Raw genomic sequence first — 18828 nt, 5'->3', positions numbered from 1 at the left:
TCCACTAAGATGATGAAAGGACTGGAGCATCTCTCTTCTGAGGAAAAGCTGAGAGAGCTGAGACCTGTTCAGCCTGGAAAAGGCTCAGGGGGATTTCATCAATGCCTGTAAATATTGAAGGGAGGATGCAAAGGAGACACAGCCAGGCTCTTTTCAGTGGTGCCCAGTGCCAGGATCAGAGGCAATGGGCGCACAGTGAAACACAGGAGGCTCCTGACAAACACCAGGAAACAGTTTTCACTGTGAAGGTCACTGGGTGGTGACACAGGTTGTCCAGGGAGGCTATGGGGCTTCTCTCCTTAGAAATAGTTAAAAGTCATCTGGACACTTGTCCAGACCATTCACTCATTCAGGACTTCCCACCTGGATGCTGTTATGGAGCTAGAGAAGGGATGCCACATTGTGGTTTGACATAAGGCTCCTTACACTGCAATTCAAACATCAAACACACCCTCAGAACAAGGCTGGGGCATGGAGTAAAAGGTTCTAAAATGCTGAGATGTATGATACAGAGGTGCCCTTGATCTTCCTGAGAACAGAAGTGCTGATGACACGCCAGCAACAGCAAAACTGCTTGTGCCCAATATAAAACAGCAGAAAATCCTTTCTAATATATTCTAATCTGTGCATGCCTGCAGGTCCCATCCACTTCTTTGCAGCTGGTGCAGTTAGAAAAATACTGAGTTACGAAACATACTGAATTATGAAATGTCACTGCCAACTTTTCTGAGTACTGGCATGCACATAACTTCTATGTTAACTGAAACCTAGGTCACCCCTCTCCTTTGTGGTGGTTCAGGGCTCAATTCACCAAAGGAAAAAACTGCATGCTTAAATGTACAAAAAACAAACAGCAGAAATGAACATAGAAATTATCCTGCAGGGTACGTCTACACAGCCCAATGCATCTGAGATCTCTGGGTTGGTGCCAGTGCAAATCACACCTGGCATTGCCATGTTAGGGTAGAGCATCATGCAATACATTTATCCCAAACCAGGCAGCTCTCCTGCTTTCCCTATCCAATCTTGCCCCTTGAACTGGCTTTGATATCCCTAGGCTGCACTATAGTCTAAGTAGAGAATGAAGTTTGTTCTTTATTAGATTGAAAATGAAAGCATGCTTTTGTAATTCCATGGCCAACAACATTCTTTGATGGCTGAGTTAAAGAGTTGCCTACTAAGTAAGTGAATTAAAACTATCAATTGATTGATCATGAGAATTAAGAGAATGCTTACATATCATATATTCAAGATTAATTTATGTGTAGTGCTGCCTTTTTAATAGCATTTTGATAATCAATGTGGACTTTATCTCTGTTAAAAAAATCTAGTTGCATCATGCTTTGTAACATGCTGGTAATTCTCAATTTCTGATGACATTACACTCAATATGATTTTTATACTGATTTCAAAGCATTTATATATATCAATAAGTTGTGAGAATTTGGCAGTTAGTATTTCTCACCTCTTTTCTCAATAAGAACAATTACATGAATGTGGAAGGAAGTAATGTACTGCAGATTTGCACAACAGCTGTGAACTGATGCTTACTTCAATTGATGCTATGTATTTACTGCAAATGTTATTACTTACTAAACAAACATTAGATACTCTAACAAATCTAGCACGAAGGCTATGAGTTACATGACAATAGTACAACTTGTCTTCAGTTTAGAAACAGATTTAAATTAAATGGGACTTCTCCAAACACAAAGGTACAGGCTTCTCATTAGTCAGGCAGGTACATTCTGACTTGTCACACAGATCAATTAATTCCCATCTGAAATTTATGTTTTCATTCCTATTAATTTTCATCATCTACGCCCACAGGCTGTCACAAACATTAGCAGCAGGTGGACAACCAAAACATTCCACCCCCTTCCCATCCCTCTTCTCTCCTTCTTCAGCCCACTAAGCTCAGATGAGGGTATATCACCATGCCAGTTCCTTCTCCTGACAGCCCCTCAGCAGCAAGCTTTAACTCTAGGTCTTAAGAATACAAAGGAGAAACAGCTTTTCATCAGCTCTTGACTTTCAGCTGCTGGTTTTTTTTGCTCTAGCATTAAAGTTTGACAGCAATGTAGTAACACCCAGCAACAAGCAATGCAAAACATTCCCTGTGTAAACAGCACCTATTTTCTTCCTCCCTTGCTTCCCATTTTACCTCTTTGTTTTTCACTTGCTATCCCTCTGCCCACTGTATTTTCTCTCCATTTCATCATCTCTTTTCCTGCTCCACACTCTACATTCTCTTCAAAACATTAGGAGTCCAGAGCTGAGCACTAAAAGCAAATATACAAATGGATCTGATACCCAGCACCTGGTAACAATTAAAAGGCAGACATGCCTCAGATGTAAAAGCAAAGGGAAAAAACATTGCTTCAGATAGGGTCACACTCTCCAAACACTTACTCTATTCCTGTGTTTAACCTACATGAAGAATGCAATTTTGAGGAAAATCTCATGTAAAAAGTAAGAAAGAAAATAAAAGCTCATGATCAGGCTTCTACAGAATCCCTTCCCAATGAAAATGTCTCCATTGTCGCCTTGCCTCCAAATATCCTTTTTCTTTTTTTCATGCCCTTCCATGCATTTCTTAATGCCACAGCCCAAATTCCTCACTCCCAAGTCCTTCCTACATCCACACCTTCTTCCTCATTGCAGTCCTCTTTATTCTTTCTATAGCTTTAGGGAATATGGTCTAGTTGCTGTCTTGATGATGATCCAGCAAGCACTGGAGGGCATTCACACAACTACTAAGGGGTTCAGAAACAGTGCATACCACTAATGTCAATAGCACATGCCCAAGTGATTCCTCTCAAACAGGGACTGTAAACCTAAAATATTAAGGTGATAATTAATAAACCCATTCAGAAATAATCTTCACAATCCACTTAGTTTTTTCCCAATTTTTCATGAGCAGAAAACATTTTGAAACACTAAGTAAATTCTAAGTAATCTACAGAGGACACTATTCTTATTTTTCTGCATCACTGAAGGCCATTCTAATGCATTTTCTCACCCCTCAAGAAGCTAAGTTACTACATAAACCGCATTATGAACCAAATGGCAAAAAAAAAGACCCACACACTAACAGCATGTGCTTGTATCACAAAATTCACTAAATTCTCATTTGAACTGAAATGGCTTCTTCAGTACATCAGCTATCAGCATTTTTTTTACATTTCTAGATCAGTCTTATCGGGAAAAGTTGATTTTTGCCAGAGATAATCACCCAAGATACTTACCCAGTTGTGTAAGGTATATTTATTCCCCCTAGATTAATGCTTTCACATCCAACAATGAAGAGTGTTGAAAAGCACAGCAGAGACACACCACTGCAGATCATAGCCAACTTTGCAGACTCTCTTGCACCAAGTTTCAGCTTTTTTATAATGTAGCCACCTAGGACAATACCAACACCAGCACTTGGGACAATAATCACACCTGCCAGGAAGAAATTCAAACAGCATTAAAACAGGACCTACAGAAATGGCATAAAACATAAATATTGGTATCATTCCGTAATTAGATGACTGCAAATGCTGCACTAAGATCTCCATTGTCTGATTCTCTGCTAGCAAACTGAGCCAGACTTTTCAAACCTCTGGAGTGTTGTCAAAGAATTTATAAAAGCCTCCTTATCATATCAGCAGCAGCCAAAGCACCATAAGAGAACTATTGTACTTACAAGCAGAAACATTGTTGTATTTATTTTAGAATGGGGAGAAGGGCTACATATAGGTCCAGTTTAACCACTGAAATTGGAAGAAATCCAGATTTGGACACAAATCTTCCTCCTCCCATTCTCATGATTAATGCCAGCAAAGCAGAAGCACTAACCTCAAGCAGGACCTCAGAACCCTGCCCACCTGGGAGTGCACACCCAAGCCTGGCTGCAATCTGTGCCTTCTGCATACTTTACTCAAGCTGAACAGCACTTTCCCAAGCAACCTGCATCAGGACAAGAGGAAATGGCCTCAAGCTGGGCCAGGGGAGGCTCAGGTTGGACATTAGAAAGAGTGGCTAAACACTGGCACAGGCTGCTCGGGGAGGTGGTGGAGTCACCATCCCTGGAGGTGCTCAAGAAATGACCAGAAGTGGCACTTGGTGTTTATTGACATGGGGGTGTTCGGTCAAAGCTTGGACTTGATGACCTTGGAGGTCTTTTCCAACCTTGAGTCTATGACTCCCCGACTCCTACCTCAGCATTCCAATTCATCTCCCCACAGATACGCGTGTGTGATCAAACACAATTTAAAAAATTAAGATAATGGAATTAGGGCGAGTGTAAGACACAAAGACGTGCCTATGAAACCTCTGCTGCTGCAGTCATAAGGTTCAGCAACATATCACCAGGTTGTCCCCACTTGTCAGGTCCTGAGGTGGTGGTAAAGTCAGCAAATGTCTTGCACTGTTCTTTCTGTGTCTCACTCACATGTGAGAAGATCTTTAATGAAAGGCTTTGCCAATAAAGATGCATTCCACATAGACATGGAATTTGAACTACTACTTGGTAGATGTATCTACAGAGATGTTAAACTTTATAATCCAAATTGTTAGAGACGCTGGTCTCTTAAAGAAGTCAGTAAGACTGTCACATGCAAATACCTTTAAAATTATTGCAAAGCATACTCAATCTCTGCTAAGATCTCTAAAGGTGAAAGGGACATTATATTTATCAAAATGTTGAGATTGTGAAAGCAAGAAAAGAGGGAAAAACAGCTGGCACCTTAATTATCCTACCATCACCAATGACATTACAGAAAAAATATCATTTCAGGAGGCAGATTCCAAACAATAAGTCTTCACAGAATCAAAACCAGTCTTTCTTCCAAGAGCAGAAATTAAATATAGAAGCTGCACAAGTTCAAGACATGAAATTTGGCACGCAGTGTTTTTTGATTTTGATAAATGCCAGGGTTGTTTTAAAACTGAAAGAAATTGGGACTTAATTAAAGAACTGCTGCTTAGAAGACAAAAAAATTGCCCGCAAAATCTTTAAATAAAGATTCAGGTAGATTCAGGAAGCACATGTACTCAGCTGGCAATGTGTATATTAAGCATAAATGTAAAATATAAATAACACATAAATTCTCTTTTTACTAACCAGAAAATTTGTGAACTTGTCATGTCTTTTACTTTATTAGCCAGTAGCAATCTAATACAGAATTTCCAAGTTTCCCTTTCCCATCCTTCCTACAAAAATATTTATAAAATTAACAACTGCTGACTTCAATGCTAAGTTTAAGGGCTGGGATTGTAGAAGCAGTGCTCACTTGTCCTTGCTGCACATCCAGCCTGATATATTTAATCTTCTTCTTCTGTCATTTTAATAGTTTTTATCAAGTAATTTATAATAGGGGAAACAACAGATATTAATAATTTCACACTTTAGGCAAGGCCACACTATTTTACCTCTGTTAATGTACTGGCTGTTGAGTATTTTTTCTGGCAAGAATGCTTCTGGTTTATCTTGGGAATGAAGTAAGTTATGGTGCAGCCATCCCATCAAGAATCATTACAGTAAAACTCCTGTGTGTGTAGCTACTCCAAGCTTCAGAGAGCACCACAGTCCCATGAGTCAATTTTTCCTCCTTATATGTAGAACACAGGGATTTCATGCCCTGAAGAAAATCTCATCCCAGAAACTCTCAAATAAAAAACACCACATAGTGCTTCTCTGACTTTTCACCTCCCCACTCTAAAAATTCCTTGCATTTCTTCCAGCCACAGCAAGTGACAAATTCTTCCCATGTGAGGTCTGTGTGCCTTCCTTCTTCCTTCTGCTACTTTTTGTCCTTTTATGACAGATATCCCTGGACAGCTTCACCCCATACTTCACCTGTGTCCCCACAATTCACTCCACTCCATCATTCCTAGGGCACAGTGTCTGGAAGTATGAGGGGAAATAAGAACTAACCTGCCCAGCAATCAGCAGTTATTCTATATGAGAAGCACTATGGAGAATTTTAAAAGACTGTTATAAAGACAAATGTCTTTGACACAGCTAGAAGAGAAGGAAACTCATCCTCATGACACAGGCCCCGATTCTGCACAATATTTTGGCTACCTTTAGTAGCCAAGTTCTCATCTCTCTCAGTCACAGAGGAGTGCTAAGCTTTTGTGGTCTGTAGCTCTGTTAAAAGTTGGACATGGCTGTACATTGGTTCAGCAGGGGTCTCCTGAAATGCCAGGCAGGAGAGAATCTGGGGAGTTCTGACTAGACTAGATTGTTGTCTCAATGTAAATAAGTAAATAAGGAGAAAAACACCACCCTGGAGGAGAGGGATAACTGAAGGATGGGAGAGATAAACAACTTTTCACTAAGGGGAAAAAAAGATAAAGGTATTTTAAAGATCAAAGAGGAAGTAAAATTCACAGAAAAGAAGAACAGTGTTAAGAGACCTTTTAAAGCACACAAATTGCAGTCATGTCTATGGTTTTTCTAGCCTGTTTTTGGGGTTTTTTTTCCCCCTTGGAGACCATCAACAAAATAAGAAAGCATCTGTCTAGGCCTATGCAAAAACAAATCCAGCCCTTTAATAATATAAATGGGTTCACATCTTTCTAAATACATATAACAAACATCAAAAAATAGTCTGAATATCTAACCAAATGCAGAAAGCTGGATCCAATCACCTGTTTGAACAAACATATTTTGGTTCATTCCTAATTGACTCATTTCATTAGCCAAAGCCAAGCTTGCAAGGTAACACTATGTGGCAATGCCTTACCAGTGTAGATGCTGGCATTGGAAGCTGGGATGCCAAACTGTGACTCGATGAACTTGGGAATGAAGGTAATAAAAGCTGTGACAATGGCACTCTCAGCTGTGTATGACAAACTCACAAAAAGGAATGTCATGTTGCTTAAGATCCTGACAGCTGCTCTTGGAAGCTCTATAAAATGACAAAAATGACAAATGAATGTTATAAACAATGAGTGAGAAACAAAAGCAAACTGAAACAGAACCAATTGATTTCCTTTGGGACAGACTGGCAGTAATGGCTTGCTAGCAGCTGGTACATTTGCTAGACAGAAGGGAGAGTGCATACTTGGGATTGCAGCCCTTGCTCCCTGCTCTGACCCCATCTCATTGCCTCACTCAGGGCCATGGTCCCACTTGGCACAAACACAACTGAGGTGTGTATCAAAAAATCATCTGAAAGAACAGAACAGTAACACCACAACAGAAAGAAATACAGCAATAAAATGTAGAGATTTTGGAATTATTCTGATATCTTGAGATTTTCTCTGAGATAACACATATCACACTGCTGAACTGACAGTACTGAGATTTGTACTCCACAGGAGGAAAAAAGATCCTATACTCCCGCTGTTACTCTCTGCTTCAAGGACCATGCTTGTAAAGCTGGGGTAATAATAATCTAATTTGAAAGGGGAACCAAAATATTTTTAGTAAAACATTTTTCTACATGATTTAAAGGCATTTACAACAATGCAGACAAAGCATAATGAAAAAATTACATCAATGATATCAAGGAATCTCAACATGCATTACATATAACTCAATATTCTCAGAAGGGATAAAGCAATCAATTAAAAATGAGAGTACATCATTAACTTAAATTGAGAAAGTATTCATAGATGTTGCAATTATTCTCAAATCAAATATCAAACCCCCATGAAATTCAGCACTGTAGTTAAATTAAACATTTACATACTTTAAATTTAGTCCTGCAGTGATGTCGAATTTCAGCTAGATGCCTTGATTTTAAACACGTCTTCTTTTTCTTGGGGCTTTTTTACCCCAGATGAATTTTTTTTCAAGTGTTATATCTAACCTACTACAGTTCAGATTTTTTTTATTTGCTTTTCACTTGGTACAGAAATAGAATAGTGCTTGAATCAAAGCCAGCTGAATTCAATGACAAGAGCACCCATTAGAAATACATGTTGAGCAAGAACAACTGAGAATTTTACTGATATTAAAAGTTGTCAAGACAAAAATCTGTCTCACTTTCTGTACTGACTCCAGTAGGTTATCTGTATAAAAGCAAACAGAATTTCACTTGTCATGTCAAAACTTGTCAAGCTGCAAATTAGCACTTAAATTGTCTGACTGCATCTAGTATTAGCTTATGCCAGTTGTCAAAATTTATACTGAATTCATTATGAGTACTGGGTTTATAATATTTATTATGAGTACTGGGTTTATAATTTTAATGTAGTCAAATGCTCTCCTCCTACATCTATGAAGAAACATAATAAACGTTAAATACAAAATCTGGTGGAAATAACTAATGAATAAATCATATTAAGAAGCAATATATTTAAGAAGCAATATATATTTTAATCTTAATGGGTTTTAGCTTTAAAAAATAAAAAAAAAAGGTGGTGCTGTTTGCAATAGAAACAGGAGCAAGCAGTTACTACCATGCTGATGCTGCTGTGAGAAAGGAGTCAGGCAACAGAAAGAAGAATTGATCTTGCTGGACACTGAGCTACTGAGTGGCAGCTGCTCACCTGGGTTTAAAATGTGGTAGAAAATAAGGTATCATCACAGAGAGAAAGGTAATTTTATTAGGATGATGAACTGAGTGTTCTTTGTAGAAATGAATTGGGAGTTCTTGGCCGAGAGCTGAACTCAAGGTCTTTGCTAAATCGATTATTTTAAAGTCTCGTCCAGACATCATAATATGTGGTAAAGTTTGCCCTTCCTGATAAAACTGAGCTTCAGGAAAATGTCTGCTTTAGAATTTTCAGTCAACTAGAGAATTAATTTGGCAAAGAACTGCAGAGCTACTGAACATTTTGCTCTGGTGCTTGTATGTAGAGCTGTACTTCTGTTGACTCCTACTTACATCTCATCTGAGCACTCAGGCTAAAGGTCACTATTCATTTCAAAACTAATTAGTATTTTAAAATGGGATTTCTCCTGTTAAGTAGATAAAACTTAATGTCTTGGAATAAGCACACGTTCCCTTATATCCATCTGAAGGGCTCTTCAGAGAACAGCTTCACTGATTATTATAAATTTTGGCATGAAATAAAGAGTTTATTTCTACATGCCACACTAATGCACGCCACCTGGAGCACTTAAGAGTTATCTTCGTGGTTTATAAACAGGAACTGTCTGGCATACAAGGGAAAGTTGCTACATAGTAAGAAACCTGGAAATAAAAACACTCATTCAGAGTTAGACTTTCCCTGATTTCCTCCCATGATCACCATCAAACCTGGTGTGACAACATCTGTCCTACACTTCTGAATTTTAAAATCTATAATAAAAAGGTACTGTTAAGTAACTCATTATCTTTCCACCACAGTAATTGTAATAAAAAGCAAGACTGCTAAAAACTTTAAGGTTCCTTTAGACTACATAATCAATCATGCTTTTAAAACATTTCTATGTCAAATTATTTTTGTGTAGCTAGCCATAGGCCTAGGTTTTGATTTCAAGGTGATTATTAAACCTGTCAGGTTTGATTTTTTTGGAAGACACTCTTCTCAAAAGACATTGCATGTTTTTGCAAATTTGCATCAGAAACACACTACAGAAATTGCAATTTCCCTCGTTCTGTCATCTAAACTAATAAACCTCTATCAATTACACTCCTAGAACTAAAACAATCTTTTAGCATAGCTGCAAACATGTTTATATTTCTGTGTAGTAACTCAGATTTTAACATCCAATCTTTTTTTTCTTTTTTCCCCAATAACCTAGTATATTACTAAGAGTAAACTGAAACCTGCCTTGCTGGACTGGTTTGCTAGACTACTGTCAATTTTCTTCCTTTCATGATCTTTGCCAGTATTTTTTCTCTGGTCAGTATTCTTTTTTTTTCCACTCATGTGCTGGACCATTACTTTATTCATGGTAAGGGAAAAGCAAGAAAAATCTGCAAGTAATACAAGTATTCATAAATATATCTCTAAGCAAAGCACTGTAAACAGAATTTCAATAAAAACTCAAATAATTCTGACTTCACCTCCTTTTTCAACATTTAATATAGTTTCTTTTATCCCTGTTCCTGCATACCCAGCCCAAGGCAATGCAATGAATACCATTAGATGAACAAATCATTCCAGTCTACAGCACTATCCTTCTGCAGTCCATCAGGAAAGTCTCCTGTAAGGGTGAGGCAGATATCAGCCAGAAGACCTCCCTTGTGCCAGTGCTCCCAGTCTGGACACACTACCCAAGCCTGCAGCTTTGGAGAGGGCTGGCTCCACACCAGGGTCTCAGGGGCAGCTTCCACTCTTGTGCAGTGCAATGCAGAGCCAAGATTTGAGACAGAATCTCTGGTTTGTTTATCAGAATGGAAACCAGCAAAGTGACACACAACTATGTCAAATACATCCTGCATGGAGCTAATCACCAATCTCCAGAACAGTATTTTGCCATTTCATTATCTACTCCCACACCATTTAAACAACCTCATTCAACTCTCAGGACAGGCACTAAGCACCTGGGTGGTGGCTGGATCATTGAACAGCCCCTAATATCCCATTAAGAGAGAAGGGGTTCAGAACCAGTTTGATATGATTATTACTTATTTTAATTTGATTTAGAGCGGGTCCTCAAGGCTCCAGTTAGCACTGCTCATCACTGCATGGAGCTATGCCAATCTTTGCTATTTTGAGCTCTTCAGGACAGCCTAAGAAAGGACAGGAGGGAACTGCCTTGCTCAAGGTCAGTGGCACTGCAGTATCTCCAGCCCATGGTCTGCTGAGCCCTCTGACACTCCCAGTGCCCACCAAGTGCCCCCACACACAGCCCACTGTCTCCTCCTCTTCTGATGCCTGTCAACTGAGCTTCAGCTAGCACAGAAACTCCAATCCAGCTCCTTGGCAAAGCACTTCAGTGGGCTTATCCTGCAACCACAAGCCCCTCAGGAGTTTCTTTTATCTCTGCTGATGCTGTGACAATCATTATTATCCTGTCTCTGCCCCTCACAGGAACTCACCAAGAAAGCCACAGGACAGCTGGTAAATGTGACAAGCCAGACAGGAATACTCTACATTTAAGAAAGGGCTGTACATAGGAACAAAACAAAAAAACTCCAAAGGCTACAAAATACATGTGATTAATTAGATTAATTATTTGATTCAAATTATAAGATACATATACATTTGCTTTCTTTACACTGCTCCTTTATTCAATTGCACAGTAAGTTTCATTATAGTGGTAAGTGAAAGGGACTGCAGATACAATTTCCATGGTACAAAACCCTCAGGGTATCTAGGTATTAAATGAAAACAGTAGTTTTGTCTGCTCAGATTCATGTTATCTGTACATATGGGATTGAACCGTGGTTTATTCACTATAAAACTTCTCTAGCTCATGTAATCTACACTACCTCTATTTTTCCCAATAAACTACACCAAATTTTCTTCCTCCTGTGACCTACTTACTCTTTTATTTAGTACTTTTGATACCTGACTCAGAAGGATTCTTCAGCTCACATTTTCTACTTGAAACGTAAGTACAAAATGTGAGCTGAAAAGACTGAATTCCAAGCCCTTGCAACTTGAAACAATGAAAAAGCAAAGCTGTATCTGTATTTTTATCTGATTTCAGCTCCACCATGGGCCAAAATAAAGCTCAGGTCACTGAAGTTTGAGGCTACTTGCAGATGGAGCCAGTTTTTGGTTTATTTATTCAGCTTATACTGGCAGTCAGTGCAGAAAAAAGACTCTTATGACTTTTTTATGCCTTTTCATTCACCTAGAGAATTAATTATGAAATTAAGACAAGTTAGAGCAGGAGAAAAATCACATTGCCAGGCTTCCCAGGTAAGATGAGATCATATTGGAAGAAGAAAACAGTTACTTTCCTTACCAAAGCTGCATAGATTTCAGAGATTTGATGGCACTGACCTCATGGCAGACTATGACATCACTGATATTTATTAGTATAGAACAGAAGATATGACCCACTAAATCAACAGTCTCCTGGCTACTGCCTAAGTGGAGTTTCTGCCCACAGTGCTATAAAGAGATGAAGCTCTGAAATTCAATGGAAAGTATAAAATGTTCACTGCATCTCAGAAGAAGCAATGCTAAATGACTTAGACACATATGATCCTTTTTTCCTTCCCATTATAAACAAAATTACCTCAGCTGAGAAGCCTGAGGCATGATCTTATTCCATAAAGCCCACTTAAACTGGAAAAATAATTAAATGATAGTGCATTCCTGCTGCAGGCCTTCTTTGCTAGAGTTACTGACACTGAATGGGAAAGCTATTATCAGCTTATAGAAAAATACTTTTTCTGCTTATCTCAACTAGCTTGCTATCTTTCTGGCATGTTTCTTTTCACTGTTCCACATGGTGAAGTTTCTCCTCTAAAGAAAACTAAAAGTTTTGTGTAGTAAAAGTTCTAATTTGGTAGCTCCATTATTATATTCATATAGAATTTTATAGAATGTATGTTATACATCTAGGCAGATACATACCAAAGAAACACATGCCAAAATGAGGCATACAGAAGTTTTTATTTTTGTAAAAAACAGTCCTAGAAAACATTCTCCCAAGCAAATACTTGTTTTTTCTGTACCAGCTGTGCCTGTAGGGACAACATGGCCTAGAAGGTGAAACTGTATCAGAGAACCTGCACCAGCAAACCCACCCAGCTGCAGTTCATCTGTACTCTGTATTTTTCACCAGGCACACCCAAGGGTGAAGCAGTGTCTCTGCTGGGACACTGTCTGCAATCATCAGGAAGGAGTCCAGCAAAGACCAGACTGCCCCAATTCCCGGTGCTACTGAGAAAACCTTGACAGGAGCAATCCTCAACTACTCCCACTGATCAGAGGCCAGTAGGTTTGAAGGCAAATAAAAACCACAACTAGTTGTGTGGATTGAGGAGAAAATAGGCTCACAAAAATGGAGACTAGAGTCTTTAAAGGAGGAAGGAACATGGTTTTTTTGCTTCTCCATCACATTTTCAACCACTTTGCCACCAAAGGGAGAACATAGTCTGAAAGATCTGATATTTGAGGTTCACTTTGCTTGCTCTTTGCTTGCCTTGTACCTTAAAAAGCTGATTTGAAGCTAATAAAATCACCAAGAACTTTCTAGTATCCTCTTTTTTCTTTACTTCTGTAGAAATTAACAGCAACTTCAGGTACCCTGAGAGAACCAGAGTAAATGTAATACAGAGCAAATCAGTATGTAGGTGTGCAAGCATAACTTTAAATTACACTGGGTTTAGTCTAAAAACAGCTGGTTTTGCTAAGCCTTGTCTACTCAGCATAAAAGTGATCATAAATGTTTCATTAAAAAGTCTGCCAATCATTATAGCCTGGACTTCTATCCAAGTAAAGAATAAAACTGTCTATTTCTACAAACACTTTAAAGATTTGAGATCAAATTATGTCTGATGGTACAATAGATATTTCATGGTTTCTCCCAGTTCCAGCTGCATTTATCAGGCTACCATGGAATGGCACAAGCAGCATTTGCATCATAGAATCCAAGGAGGACACAACAGCACTAACAACACAATGGCATCAAGGCACATTCACTCTTATCTTACACTATTCAATTTTACAATACTATTGAGTCTGTATTGTCAATTTGAATTCTATACGCTTCACATTAATCAATTTGTAGCAACACTGCCCTTCTTCCCCAGGCAACTTGTCAATGATTATTACTTACTGTTACATTTCACAGTAATGGTTACTCCTTGAATAAAATAAAAATCTCTACTACTTGTCAATCTTTTGATCTCTTCACGTTTCAAAATTAGCACAGCTTTTATTTGTCTTAGCCTTCAGAAAACTGTTTGCAGTACAAAACAGATAGGAAAGGAATATGAAACAAATCATCTTTCTCAAATACATGAATGTAACTGAACTCACACACCAGAACTCCTTCTACTTGTTTCACTTACACTGTGGAAGAGCATGTTATTCCAAGAAATTTAGCTTATAAAGCAGGTGTGACAATTGCAAACTCTAAGATGCATAAATACATGAGGTAGGAGTCCTGTAACTATAGGAAATAGCCTACCTGTTTGTTACAGGTACACAAACACTGACAATTCAAGGAAAAGAATGTCTTACAATCATTGCTGCACCCTGTCATTTTAGAGGATGAGCATCTATTAAAATCTCAATAGCAAAACATAATAGCAAATATAGGATGTCAAAACTGCCTTCAATTACACCATACAATCCTGGATAACCCTGCACACCAAATCTAAAGCATTTATAAATTAAAAACAAACTTTACCTTTAAAATTCTCTCCAAATCCCATAGAGGCAGAAACTGAACTGTCTGTTTCTCTTTTGCTACTTGTCTTCTCTTTCATCACGTCATCATCACTTGAAACATCATCAGAATTCATCTTCTTTTTCTTTTTTTTATGTCGAGGAGGGAGCTTTTTCGGAAAAGTAAACATGGGAAATATCACAAGGAGCATAGCAATGGCACAAAGGAGAAATCCACTCCACCTAATGCCAGGAAAACAGGAATGGAAATAAAAGCAAACACATTACATGAAACAAAAAAATCAAAGTTACTGTTAGAAGCTGCACTGCCTAGAAAGGCACATTTGCAAAATATGAAAAACTGATGCTAAGAGTAAAGAATTGGAATGGGGGAGAACCGTGACTGTACTACATTCCTTAATCAGAAGATGTTTCTGTTGGCTTATTTACTGAAAGGCACTTATCCAGCATCCACCAAATTTTATTAAGTAGTGTCAGCTTTAAGTTACCACAAATTTTCCGTTTTGGTAATTTTTCAATACCAAGTGCTAAGAATTAGATATTCACTTTGACTTAGCCTTTCACAGATAATTCCCAGTACAGCAATATAGTATTTCTCTGGAGAACACAGTAAAAGCTATCCATGTCATGAGAAGATAAAATGTCCTGGTAAATACATCAGGGCTAAATCTGTTCTGCTTTGCAGTGCCCACCTCTCCCTGCCCTGACTGTCCAATTCTCTCCCTTCACAACTGAAGAGTTCCCAAAGCCTGAATGTAAAAACTGATGTGCAACAATTCATTCCAGGGTTTATGCCCAAAACTCTGTTCTGTGACTGCAACCTGAAATAGCCTTCACAAAGAATTCAATCTTCTCTCCCTCTGTCTTTTAAATGTGGGATATAAAAACAACGCTAAAACGATCCCTTGGCTCTCAGGGAATGACTTGGGACATACCCACAGCAGGGTCAATGTGTGGGATACAGAGCAGAGCCCTTCAGCTGCAAACACTTGTCCTCCCCGCAGCCAAAAAGCTTCATGGACTTCACCCCAGCACCACAGATGGGCAAAAGGGCTGCACTAGAAAGTTCTGTTAACTGGAGTCAGCAGCCAGAACACTGATAGCAGAGTGTCAGATAACATCATTTCTCCTCTAACAGTGAAAGACTAAGGGAAACATAACCTCATATAGCTGGTTCCATAAAGAAGGACAACCTCAGAATCCACCCACAAAGTTCGTTTTCCATAGTGGAAGCGCAGTTTTCACTACAGACTCATCTCATTGTACCAGGTTTACATGGCAAGGTTTTGGTAGCAGGGTGGGGAGTGCAGGGGTGCTTCTGTGAGAAGATGCCATGAGCTGTCCCATGCTGGACAGAAACAGCTCCAGCCAGTCTTAAAACAGATCCACCACTACCCAGTGCTGAGCCTATCAGAGTGCTTGTGGCACCTTGGTGTTCACTTAAGAAAGTGAAAAAAACACTGCACAGCAACTGTGTGAAGTGGAACAGGACTGCAGACCCAAGGTGAGAGAGGAAGGGGAGAAGGAGCTCCAAGTGCAGAGATTCACCTTCAGTCACAGAACAAGACCGTGGTATCCACCTCCAGACTGTGGGGAATCCTCACTGGAGCAGGATCAAGCAGGAATTGTGGCCTGTGGAGCAGAGCTCCCACAGGAGCAGGTTTTCAGGCAGGCCACGTCACCCACAGGGGATGCTGCAGGCTGGAACATTCTGTTCCTGGAGGAACCCCACAGAAAGGACCTGTGCTGGCCCAGTTAATAAAAGACCGTCTGAAGCCGAGAAGGAGCAAAAGAGACAAGGTGTCACTAAACTGACCACAGTCCCTTTTCCACAGCCCACTGCATCACTCCAGGGGAGGATGTAGAAGAGTCAGGAGTGAAGCTGAGCTTTGGGAGAGGGAAGGAGTGGGTCAGAAGTGCTTGTAGGTTTCTTTTTAATTCTTTCTATCCTACCCTGTTATTAATTGGTGATAAATTAATTTCCCTACATCAAGTCTACTGGGCCTATGATAGCAATTAGTGGGGGTTTTCCCTGTCCTTATCTCGATCTATGAGCTTTCCATTGCACTTTCCCTCTGTTCTGCTGAGAAAGGGGAGTGAGACAGCTTGGTGGGCACCTGGCAGCCAGCCAAAGCCAACTCACCACACAAATCTACGCTGGTATTTGCAAATTCCAGTGAAGTCAATCGTGTTACTATAATATCCAACCACAACAATGACAGCTTTTTCATTTCAAATCAAATTTCCAGAATCACAGTGTGTTGACCCTGGCTGGATGCCAGGTGCCCACCAAAGCCATTCTCATCACTCCCCATCCTCAGCAGGACAGGGGAGAGAACACGTAATGAAGGGCTCCCATTAGCTGCAGGGGAATCTCTGCTCTGGCACCTGGAGCATCTCCACCTCCTCCTCCTCCTTCTTCAATGACAGTGGGGTCTGCAGAGCTTTTCTACCACATATTCTCATTCTACACATATTCTCTACCACATATTGTCATGTGACTGCTGCCAGTGTTGCACATATCTTTTTGTCTCCCCCTTCTTAAATCTGTTATCCCAAAGGTGCTACCACCACCACTGAGGGTGTAAACCTTGGCCAGCCTCCTCGTGGAGCCAGCTGACATTGCCTCTCTCAGGCAGAAGTGAAGTTTCCAGCAGCTTCTCACAGAAGCCACCCCTGTAACCCTCCAGCTACCAAAACCTTGCTGTGCAAACCCAGTACAAGAACAACTTCTACGTATTTTTGTACTACCTTTACACTATTAATTATATATTTGTTCAAATTTTAAAACATTTTAAATTCTGAGTCAACAGGATTTCTTGCACAAGAAACAAAAAGCATTTGGCCTCATATTTGTAATGCAAAGACATTGCAAACTTTATTTTTCAATGAAGAAAAATTCATATGCAATGCTTTGCATGGTAAATGATTACACACAGGCAAACAACAAATAAACAGCCATGTGTAACACTATTTTTATTAGAAGCTTACAGGAAGCTTTTGCAAGGCAAATATAAGTGACTGAAAGTTTTGACTAATTTTGATATTATGTAAACAGAAAATCCTCCATTCATTTTAGCTGATAACATACATGGATTAGAAAGCAGACTTTTAGGAGGATTAGTCAGCACTGTCAGACGAAATAAATCCGTAGTCTGTATAAAAATGTAGCAACATCCCTTTCAGGATCTCAAAGGCAGAAGCTGCAAAGGCACTGATCAAAGAAACAATCTGTGGCAATAATATGCAGAAATCTGCAACCACCCACTCAGGAGGAAACAGCAAAGGAGACAGGGCCTGTAATGTAGTACAAGATGAAATCCAAATCCAAAGGGACTGTTATAACAGCATTCCAAATGCTGGAGATGTCACAACTGCAGCACTGCATGCAATTATCTCACCATCTACACTTCACAACTTCCTGGAGAAATATCAAAGAACTGGAAAACAGACAAAAGACTGTACCAAAATAATAAGGACACCTACAATGGGAAATTGAGAGGTCAGAACAGGTGCTTAATTTATTTAATTAATTTAATTAATTTTAAAACCCCTTGATTTTCTGTCTTCTGAAGTCAAAGAAAATATGCAGAAGAATACCTCAAAGGCATCCGCACAAGCCCTAGGACCTCAAATAAAGCAATTAAAGCTAAGGAAGGACCAGACAATGCTGAAGGAATTCCTTTAAACTTCTTGTGTGGAATGTTGATGAAAGACTATATAGGAAGACCCAAGTATCAAACAGATTTTGAACTAGGAAAACACTCAGAAAAGTGTCAGCAAAAGAAAATTTCATTCAAAGCACCTGACAGACTGCCAAGGGCTACTCCACATCTAATGAGGTCCCTGTACAGCACATTAACAGTTCTCAAAGACAACAACATGATGATTTCTAACAGATATCCCTACAGTTACCACATTTGAATAAAAAACAGTTTCAAACATTTGATGGGCTGGCAGAGACAGCTGGCTTGTAATTTAGCCTAGAGCACCTAGAGAAACCCCAGGTGTGCAAAGCCCCAGGAGCAGACATCCAAGTCCTGTGAAACTCAAGGAATAATCAGATCAGACATAACCCTGAAAAATAACCATTTTACTTTACCATGTTGCACAAGAGAGAAACCAAATTACGTGTCCTGCTAGACGTCCTAGAAAGGAAAAGCTTAAGGAAAAAATAGGCTATACTGCTTTTATTTTAGCCATACATCATAGTTGCTATTCTCACTATTTTGTCTGCAAGCACTGCCTCTTCTAACAATGGAAATTGTTAAATTGGGTCCCACGATAAGTTACATTAGGAACCTTACAGCTATAATAAAGAAAAGATAGGAATCAAAGACATTAATTCAATTCAAAGGAAACAAGACTCAGAAATCTCATATATGACCTCCCATTAAGTTATCTCAAATGAACCATACTTTTAAACTGCGTCAGCTAAAGTAAGTGTTGGGCTACTCTTACATTTCAAATTGTTAGATTGCATAAATAAAAATAAACTTGACTACACAGCACTTCCCTTCAAGGAGAAAATGTCACAATCCCAGAAAATACATTTCAGTGAAATGAAAGTCTACACTTCCAGAATTCTCTGCAACCAGGCAGCTAGTGAGCAGCAAAGGA

The 18828-nt window shown here is 39.3% G+C and overlaps 1 protein-coding gene across 1 annotated transcript in view; it reads right to left on the bottom strand.

The window, feature by feature from the left end:
- Positions 1–18828, bottom strand: part of SLCO5A1 (solute carrier organic anion transporter family member 5A1) — a 67554-nt gene that overhangs the window by 14127 nt on the left and 34599 nt on the right. The window contains exons 3-5 of the mRNA XM_054285000.1: positions 14210–14430; positions 6738–6902; positions 3249–3447 (exon numbers count right to left, since the gene is read on the bottom strand). Coding sequence (XP_054140975.1) covers positions 3249–3447; positions 6738–6902; positions 14210–14430 — 585 coding nt within the window. The remainder of the gene's footprint in view (positions 1–3248; positions 3448–6737; positions 6903–14209; positions 14431–18828) is intronic.

The sequence above is a fragment of the Melozone crissalis genome, unplaced genomic scaffold (assembly GCF_028551555.1).
Source record: "Melozone crissalis strain CALT ecotype California unplaced genomic scaffold, PUWL_Pcris_2 ptg000042l_1, whole genome shotgun sequence".
Taxonomy (NCBI): Eukaryota; Metazoa; Chordata; class Aves; order Passeriformes; family Passerellidae; genus Melozone; species Melozone crissalis.
Note: the sequence above shows the minus strand (reverse complement) of the source record. Positions and strands in the feature narration are given on the sequence as shown.